Source organism: Fragaria vesca, linkage group LG7, assembly GCF_000184155.1.
Source record: "Fragaria vesca subsp. vesca linkage group LG7, FraVesHawaii_1.0, whole genome shotgun sequence".
NCBI lineage: Eukaryota > Viridiplantae > Streptophyta > Magnoliopsida > Rosales > Rosaceae > Fragaria > Fragaria vesca.
The window spans coordinates 2,841,204-2,851,600 of record NC_020497.1 but is presented as its reverse complement, the minus strand read 5'-3'; the positions used below and the strand labels follow the sequence as shown (position 1 = coordinate 2,851,600).

The 10,397-nt window shown below is 36.7% G+C and overlaps 1 protein-coding gene across 1 annotated transcript; it reads left to right on the top strand.

The window, feature by feature from the left end:
- The first annotated feature begins 5,543 nt into the window (after nt 1–5,543).
- On the top strand, nt 5,544–8,104 carry LOC101297372. The gene is made up of 6 exons (XM_004306571.1): nt 5,544–6,102; nt 6,217–6,349; nt 6,621–6,738; nt 6,849–6,885; nt 7,009–7,282; nt 7,386–8,104. Exons 1-6 carry the CDS (start codon nt 5,881–5,883, stop codon nt 7,451–7,453), a joined length of 852 nt encoding a protein of 283 aa, XP_004306619.1. The 5' UTR covers nt 5,544–5,880; the 3' UTR covers nt 7,454–8,104.
- Nucleotides 8,105–10,397: the final 2,293 nt, after the last annotated feature.

The window sequence follows — 10,397 nt, the reverse complement described above, 5'->3', positions numbered from 1 at the left end:
CCAAATAAACAATTTGAAAGACTTAATAATTCGAAACCAAGGTTCAAAACAATATCTAAAACATTCTTGGGGCTTCAAACCTTGCCCCTAACTAAGAGAATTCAGCCACACATGGCTGCAAAGACACACAAGGAGAATAAAAGATGACAAAGGAAAGATAAACCGTGGATGATGGAGAAATCAATGATGGCTTGGCGGCTTCCTTGTGCGAGTCTACAACTATGGAGGTTCTGATGATGGTGAGATCGTTGGCCTCCTCTAATCTTCACGTCCTCTCTGGCCTTTTTCCCTCCTTCCTTCACGTCTGTGATTAGGGTTATAAAACCCTCAAAACTCGTCCATGGGCTTACCAATGTGGTCTAGGTCTCAAAACAGAAGTTTTGGTCCAAATAAGAAATTCGGGCAGACTGACCTTCGGTCATTTAAACGGTCATAACTTCTTCTCCAAAATAGGTATTGACGATCCGTAAAAAGTTCTGGAAAGTAGACTCTTGTAGCTTTCCATTGATATATGGCACATCTCCTGCATCATTGTGAGCTAATCACAATCTTCTGTCGAAGTTGACTGACGATTTCTGGCAGATTTTCTGATTTCTTTCCTTACACAACATGGATTCCTTTTCCTTCAAGATTTCTCCTCTTTTGTCTCTTTTAGGCTCCTTGGCTTTATTTATGACCTAAAAACACAAACTTAGTTAATATGAATATTGTTAAGGGAATTACATAGCTAAATAGGGTCGGAAATACATTATAAACGTAGCATTTTGTGCTCCTATCAATAGATTGACATGAAACTTAATTATAAATTTCTACCCAATAAGGATTGGTTGCAAGTTTGCAACATACTATGTGTTCATTGGAATCCAAGCTTCTTCATATGTATACTTTTTATGACCGATTAATGTAATCATTTATCAGCTGCTAGCTCTTTTGTTTTACCTTCAATACAATGGCACTTCGTGCAAACTATCGTTAGCTAATTAAATCAAAGAAAACAAGAAATGTAAAGTATTATCATATTATGTTACTTGGGTTTCAAAGTTCAAACTATCACAAGTAATCGAGTTGGAAATAGTCTAGATGTGGAACTTTCATATCTAGGTTTGAAGAGTTAAACCTCAATATATTCTTGATGGTTAGAGGGGAGGAAACATTTCGAGATGTTTTCTCAACACGGACCTATAAAGTCTTTGAAGAAATCATGTGATTTCGGGAAAAAATAAAATAAAAAAGGCTTCACCCTCTCTCCATCTCTCCTTTCTGTTTTTGGGGCTTCAAGGCCCATCACATCACATTCTAGGAGTAGCCTGCCTAGGGCCTACGAGTCCTCATATCACAGTCACCCAGCCCTCGACCAATGGCATGGAGAAAACAATCAAAACTTATCTGTAGTATCACTAGTATGTAATTAGGGCCTCTAAATTCATTTCCTTTCCGCCTGTTCATGTTAGATTATTGGGACTTGTATTGGTGATGTTGAAATCGGAGGAGGTAGTACTAACTTGTGGGACTCGGTCTCTTTTCCTTTCATGAATGCCACGTTTTTGATGATCGTATATAAGCTGACTTCCAAGCTCGATCGCAGTTTCTGCAGCAACCACTCGTGAATGCCAGAACGCAATGGGGCTTATATATGATGCAATAAAACTCAGTTATGTGGGCAGTATTACAACGTACTCCAAAGGAACCACGTACATCTCTGCAATACATCACTGTCACTAAGCTAGCTCGGTCAAACAAGACCATACTCATCATACTCCCACAGTTGCTGCAAATCGACTAGCTAGGTCAGACCTTGTCACTTAAACCGTTGGATTGCCCTAGCTACATGAGAGGATGAGAGGGCCGGTGTATGCCCTAGCTAGTTTCCTCAACTGGGAAAAGCTTCAAAAAGAGGACCATGGAATGAGGTTGAGGGATGGTAATGGGAAAAAGATAGCAGAAGTGATAAGAGAAGCATGTGCATTGCTGCTGCAATTTGCCTCCCTGGTTCTGCAGCTTTCTCTTCATGTGGATATTATAGCCTAATACCATATACACGACACACTCCACATTTTCTCTCATGCTCCACAATTCCACATTAGCTAGCTCTTTCACTTTTCTCGTGGATTTGATTTTCGATCTCACTCAGCTAGAGCAAAGGGAGCTCCATCGGCTTGCATGCTTGTCCTGAAGCCAACCCAGCTTTCTTTGGCACGATTTCTGATGGAACCTCCTCTGTTTGTAATTCAATCTTCGGGTTACTTTGTGGACTTACTGATTAAACAACAGTGAGAAGCCATGTGGGAGTTGCATAGCATGAAGTGGATCTAGACAGCAGGACTATGGTAACATGTGGTTCGTGATCTTTTTCTTATGAGGGCATGTGTGACGGTATCATTTCGAAACTCTCTGGGTTACTATAGTGGAAGTGCAAGATTAATTTCTTTGAATTTGTATACTAAGACCTGCTCACTAAAGCGATGGTTTTTAAGAGACTCTGAGGCCAGGACGAGTGAATCGGATGGCTGAAAGTATATGCATAACTTCAAGTTGTATTAATTTATGTTTTTATATTTAATACATGTGATTGAGATGCATTTGATTCTCATAAGTTAAAACTGTTTCATGTGAACAAACTTACTAAATATACGTCTAGACGAAATGTTAGAATGAGGCCAGTCAAAGACTTAATCCTCTATATGGACATTAAGCAAAACCCTATACGAATTAAAAAAGACACATTTTTTTCCTTTTTCAATTGAACACAAACTAACAATATATGATCAATTGATCACATTGCATGTCATCATATGAAAGTGATCTCTTCCTAGATCAGTCTTTTTGCATCGCTTGTCGGGTTATCAATTAGTTAACTAATGCATATTATCTAAATTGCATCTCTTAAAGCGATGGCACATAGAGAATGGAATTAGGGCCGGAAAATTGGCACATAACGATAACAATGTTGGGATTAATGGAGCACTATACCAATGTTTGGTGTATCTGAAATTGACCTATTGCACTTTGTCAAATGTGACCAATTTTTAATCTCTTAGTTGAATATGACCGTTCTATGCAATTAATTTCTTGATGTCCACTACTTACTTATGATGAGCGAAAATAGTACATGTTTCGTAATCATGGCATGGCCATGTGAGATCAAAACTACAAATTGATAGGTCATGAAAGAAAATTAGAGTTTTCAATCGCAAATTATAGACGGACATATGAAAGACATTAAAACTTGAAAACTAAACACGTATTGGTAAATTTGAAACAATGGTAGTTAATGCATTCGTTCCGATGCTAATTTCTATCCCTTAATTTTATTTTATTTTAAATAAAAATTTGGTGCGATTGTCCTCAATCAAACCTTAATTTATGAAACTGCTGAATAACAAACATAAATATAACATGCCACCGCAAATAAGACTAAATAATATTGATATATATATATATATATATATATATATATATATAGTCCCATTTCAGAGTGGGATCCCGCTTTGAAATTAAAGTGCGGGACTCATTATTTCGCTCACTTTTAGGTCGTATTTCCACATCTCAACCGTACAATGTCTAAAACACAGTGTGTAGATTATTCCTGAAAACATTAGCTGATATCATACATCTTTATTGCAATTATGTACTTGATTGTGTATACTAAACTGAACAAGAACAATATATATAAATAAGTACGTACTTGTTAGAAGACAAAAACACATCATTGTTTTGATATAAATTTTCAATCTGAAAAGAAGATGATATGAACGTTCACACGAATATAATGAAACAAAGATGTAACTAAAGCATCTTGCAAAGCAACGATATATATAAATAAAGACCTACTTGATTGTGTATACGATATATAAATAAGTACGTACTTGTTAGAAGACAAAAACACATCATTGTTTTGATATAAATTTTCAATCTGAAAAGAAGATGATATGAACGTTCACACGAATATAATGAAATAAAGATGTAACTAAAGCATCTTGCAAAGCAACAAGTTTACCAGCTAAATGAGATTATCCAAACTTAGTTTCAAATAACCCAAAATGGGGATAGGTTTAGTGTCATTTTCATCTCCTTATATAAATAGGAGATATTGAAAATCTTATCTTTTATGTCAAGCAATGTGCATGGTGATGTATATATCCATAGCTATAGAACCCTATTCCGTCAAGCCAAGCTAAGACCAAATGACTAGCCGCCAAGAGAGCCGACACCCAATAAAACCAGAAAGAAAAAGAAAAAAATTAAAATTTGAACGAATTAAAAAAGAAGAAGAGGTTTGACCGTTCTCTCCGTCAGTCCAAAGCCGTTGTGCGGTGGAGGCAGCCATGATTCAGTTTTGTAGAGTTTTGAATTGTTTTTATCTCCGGTGAGACCTAGTTTAGTAAATTCACTCACTCGCCCAGTCTCCCATTTCGACCACTATAAACGCCGCTTACCACGCTTACCACTGCTTCTTCCTTTCTTAATCATTTCTAGTACAAGATTAGCAACTACTAATTACATGGGGGTGCCCTAATTAAGTAGTTTGATTCCTTCTCAAAATACTAGGTTGCCCTCTCTGCATGATCAACCTCAACAGCTCAACCTCAACTGGTTTGAGCAAAAACCCTGAACCCCTACAATCCTAGCTATGAGATTTACAGGTGATGGGTTTGTGAATCAATGGCATTGAGCTGGTCATTATTGTGATGCAACAACTAGTCCTGGCTATTCTTCAACTTTCAACTACTTAACATGATCCACGATATCCATCTGTGCTATAATTGCAACACAACTGCTTAAACACTATGGCAATGTTTTTTTTCCTTTCATCATGAAAGATGAGGTAAATCTGGACAGCAAAACACAGAAGTAAAATGGACCCAAACTGTCAAAATAGGAAAGCAAAATTGAAGAGGATCAAGTTTTAGGTGAAACTGCAATGGTGGGCATTATTGGGGTTTTAAGTTTTTAACTGATCTGATTAAGGAAGAACAGAGGTGCTCTTAGTAAATTTAGTAAACCCAAATTTTGTGCTCAAGAAAATTTAGGAGGTCGTGCTAGAAAATTTTGGTCCACCATTTCCTGTATTTATTTTTTAAGTTTGCCATTAGCTGCAAGCTTGGAGACTCAAGGTATCATATCTCAGAGACCCACAAAAGAAAATGCCATAAACGGAGTTCAAACAGAAAGAGAGCACAGGAAAAACTGGAAGGTTGAAGACAGCGAAGCAAATGTTGATCCAAGACCCACCTTCCCACAAAACCAAAAATAAAAATGTAATCTTTATGCATTTTGATTTCCAATTCACAGTGTTACAATCCATTCTTTAAGTTTTTGTATTACAGCAAGGAAAAGGTAGTGTTGGTCTTCTGGTCTTGGACATTTTCATTGGACACCCTATTGCGCCGTGGGTGCCCACTAGCAGCTTTCTTGTCTTCTCCTTTTCTTTCTTCTTCTCCAAAATTTGTATTTTGATTAATAAATTTCTCTGACTCTCCCCTCTATGTTAAGTAATGTGATTTTGCATATAAGTATTTTGAAGCATTTGTTTTTTCTTCTTTCCCTTTCCACCCTCAACAGTAATGATTTTCTCGTTACGGGTATCATCCTTGTTGAGGAATCTGAGGAGTTGTCCTAAAAAGAGAGAGTTATTATCATCATTAGTATACCCTTTGAAAAACAAAACAGAGTCATAGAAGCAGAAGAGGAAGAGGAAGAAGAAGAATCACAGCTCTGCACGAGTGTGTTTCTTTTCATTTTGATGTGATATCCTCAATCTGCATAAGAAAAAAAAAACCCAGAAAAAGTTGCCAAGTTTTGTTCTTTCTTATTCTCTCTGTTTTTGGGGTTCTGGGTTTTCTGTCTTTGCTTTGCTTTGTTGGGACAGACTTGTGTTTTATGTTAATGTCTCAAGCAAGGCAATTTCAGATGATGGGAGGTAACAATAACATTCCAGGCCATCAGTACAATGACACAACTTTTACCAAAATCTTTGTTGGGGGTTTGGCTTGGGAGACTCAGAGGGAGACTATGAGGAGGTACTTTGAGCAGTTTGGAGAGATCTTGGAGGCTGTTGTTATTACAGATAAAAACACCGGAAGATCCAAAGGCTATGGATTTGTATGCCTCACATTTTATCTTTTGTGGATTTTGGTATTTTTCATTATTTGCATGTATCTTTTTCTCTGAGCTTTTTCTGGTTTCTGATATCATAAATTTTTGATCTTTTCTTAGGTCACATTTAAGGATCCAGAGGCAGCCATGAGGGCTTGTCAGAATCCATCTCCTGTTATTGATGGAAGAAGAGCAAACTGCAATCTTGCTTCTCTTGGTGCACAGAAAACTCGTCCACCAACTGCTCAACATGGTCTCTGTCTTTCTCATACCAAAAGCTCTCTCTCTTTTTTCATTTGTGTTTTGTGTTTTTTCTCTCACCAAAATGATATATTCGTTTCGATATCCACTTTTATGAATCATGGCAGTGATCCCCTGGATCATATTCTCAAAACCGATTTTCACAGTTGCTGTGTTTGTTTGGTAGTGAATTGAAGTGTGGATCTAAAATTGCTAGGATTGGATTGAAAAGAACAAGATGATGTACTTTTTCTTTCTTTCATTCATTTCTTTTGGCAATGCAGGTTTAGGAAGGTTTAGACCAGCACCTGGTTTAGTAGCTCCACCTGCTTATCATGGTTCTTCATCCACATACTTCCATCAACCGACTGGTCAATACGCATTTCCTTATTCAGCATATGGGTGAGTTATAAAATCATAGGGAATTTCTCACCCAAATCTTTCTTTCTTTCTTCTGCATAATATTGTTCTGTATTTAATATATGAATTCTTCTGGGGTTTTTCTCTTACAGGTACTCTGGATATTCACAAGATTCCATATATCCCATGGTAAAATCATCTATCATTTTCATAGATTCCTTCTGTTTTAGTGTTCTGATGCAGCATTGTTTCATTATCAATATTCATTCATAAACAATTGTATTAAACAATGTCATTCTGTGTTTCTTGCAGAACTATTATAGTGTTTATGGTGGTCAACAATTCTCACCTTACTACACCACCACAACAGGGGCATCAGGACCAGCTGGCATGTACCACAATTACTACCCATACTATGCTTCTGCTCAATATGCACAAGCTAGTAGTAACCAAGCTCAAGGCTTTGGAGTTCAATATCCCCAAATGGTGCAATACCCCTATATACCTCAGCATTATGGCTCTTCAGCTGGGATTCTGTCACTTCCTTCTTCAGTCCCAATTACTACTACCATATCTACCACCACAGGTAAAAACAGAAATGACCCTTTTCCAGATTCTTTACTGCAAATCTGCAAATCAAATTTGGATCATCTCAAGAGGATTTGATTACATGCAAATTGTTGTTATAGGTGTAACAGCAGCCACTGGGGTAACTGGAGCTTCTGCAACCAATTCGGAACATAATTCCTCGAGTTAAAAGATAATTATCCACATTGGTAAATGGGTTATAGTTGATCAAGTGCCAAAGTGAAGGGAAAATGTTAATAAGGAAACCACATTCGTCAAAAGGGTGCCTTGCTGCAGGTATATCAGCAACCAGAAGAATAGAAGAAAAAGGGTACCGAAGTCTGCATTTCTGAGAAGCTTGCTTGCTCCACTAACATCATCATCATCATTGTCTTCAATCATCATCATACATGTTCTGGTCAATTAGGTGAAATAGGGAATCAGTTCTTTTAAGTAGTTGTTAGCACTCATTAGAGAAGAATTTTAAGGATCATATGACTTATTCATGAATTGTCTGGCATGGCATGGAGGTAGAAGCTAAATATTGGCTTTGGATTCTACCTCAGTTACTAATTTACCAGATGGTTGTGTCTAGGATGCAGAGAGCATCCAATGACATATACCCTCTTGTTTATATTGGTAAAGTGAAGGGATGAAAAAGATTGATTTTTTATCTTTGAATCCCAGTTTGGTCAAAGCTAGGAGAGCTTGGCCAATTTAACTTGTAATTTTTTTGTTTAGTCCACTATTCATGATTGATACTTATTAAGATCACAGGATTAGTTGGAAAAATAGAAGATTTGTCTCTTACTTCTCTGTTGGTAGATGCTTTTACTGTCATTGTGCAATGTTCACTCAGTTTGATTCAAATTCTTTTTTCATAACCAATCTCTTTCAAGCTCTGAAGAATGTGTTTGGCATCCAAGGGGATCTCACAAAAGTTGTCATGCTGGTTTTACAGAATCTGCTTGTTTTTAACTTTTAAAGTTGCAAAAGCAAATTGAAATTGAGGTACTTGGGAGGAAACTGTAAACAGATGAGTACTGAAACCTTCTAATCTTCTATTGCTCTTTATCCAGATTTTGAAAACTGAAATCAAAGACGGAGTTTGAGAGGGAATTGGGGTCTTCAACAAAAGTAGAATAGAAGAAAATAATCAAGAATAAACAGGGGCTTGTACACCAGTGATGCCAACAAATTGTTCATGTAGAAACTGTGATAAAAAGAAAAGAAAAACCATTGGCCATTTTCAAAATATGACTTCTGATTTTGATAAATCAATTCTAGTTTTCTTTCAAACATCTTTTACAATGTTCAGCATATATATCTATTCAAAAATATACCCATGTTGCTTGTTCGTTATTCTCAATTTTATGGTCAAAAGTCTTATATGCATGGCGAAATTAAAATTAAATTTATATCGAACAATTAATGACTAGTGACATGGCTGCTACATTTAACGAATATCTAAATTATACTCTAAAGTGAATAGAGTTTGTTTGTCAAATTATGATGATCATGAGAAGAAAGTAGGAATGTTCGGGTGGAAGGGTTTGATTTGGCATCTTAAGTTATCTGACCTTTGAACACGTTATAACATGATGGTAACAGGATTCCTACGTAATCCCTTCACTTTCTTAGGTACAGATTGGGGACCAAACAGCACAAACAAATTAGTCGAACTCAAGTTTGTATAACTTGCACATACAAAGATGGAACTTCATGATTGGGATTCAAATATGAGATACTCTTAATTCGTGAATGAAGAACATAGATGCAGGTTGTATACATTAGGACAGTTACGGGTATGTCAGAATAGTTCTAAACATATCTGCTTCATTGTTTGGTGAAATTGATGATTGCTTCTTCTTTGGACCCTCACTTTCAACCAAACAGTCGAATCGACTACCTTATCGTTTACGGGTTTATTAAGTTGATCACACAACAAGCGAACGACCCTAACAATAGAGATACCCTTGATTACTGCATTCATCCTCGCTTCTTTGACTCTGAAGCGAATTCTTTTAACTATGTACTCTGAAACGAATTTTGTAGCAGATGTTTTTCCTGACCTCACTGACTAACATATGAAGTTATCTGAAATTAGTTTATGGCAACTTCTTTCCCCTTATTTGGAAAAGAAAAATGTTATTCGTATTCTGATAAAAAAACAACACATGTTCTTAACCGTAATGCTTCTTCCGCGGTTATGTGCGACAACGCTTCATCATTGGACAAATAATTTCCTCAATTTGTCTACCGCGGTTGGTTCAAGATGGGAGAACCAACGAAGTTGCGGGTCGGGTATGTTTGTGTATGAATTTGCTACATTTACATCAATGGCAAGATCGTATGCGCCGAATTGCAGTGTATGTTATCTTGTACCGTACAATGGGGAATTCGATTGGGTATACATCTTTGGGAATTGGTTTAACTGTAATCGGTGGGCGTACATGTAAAATATGGTATGTTGGAGTTGTGGTTATCGATGGTGCACGATATGGTTCATAGGCTAGTGAGCTGGTTAAACATGTTTTGACTAGGGCATCTTATGCTCTTATGGGTCTCTGCCGGTGGGTTATATGAAGTAGGTTTCTATGCTTTATACGTTGTTATCTTTTATGGCGTTTCTATTTTCATAAGACCATATCGATTTACGGTAAGATTTAGCAGACTTTGTCCTGATTTGCATGCTCTAAGTGCCTTCGCTAGTCTTGTGAGGTGGCAATGCTTTGCTAATTGGATGTCACCTCTTCATGTTAGGATGAAACAATGTGTCGTCGGTTTGTTTTCTAACTACAAGATAGTGGGAAAACTACTTTTATTTGTATATTGATGTTTTTCGTGAGTTTAATTTTTCCAATATGTAACCATTTGTGTGAGCAAATGCAATTGCTTTATGTTCAACCACTGCTATTAGATGCGTTTTAGAATATATAGAAAATTTCATATAAGTCACATTCTGAACATTTTCTCCTATATAAGTCCACCATAACAGTTTTACTCATATAAGTCCACTTTTAAGGCTAAATCTGTTATTTTACTTTTACGATGTACCTAAAATGCCCTCCTCTCCTTTACACCAATTCTCTCTCTCTCTCTCTCTCTCTCTCTCTCTCTCTCTCTCTCTCTCT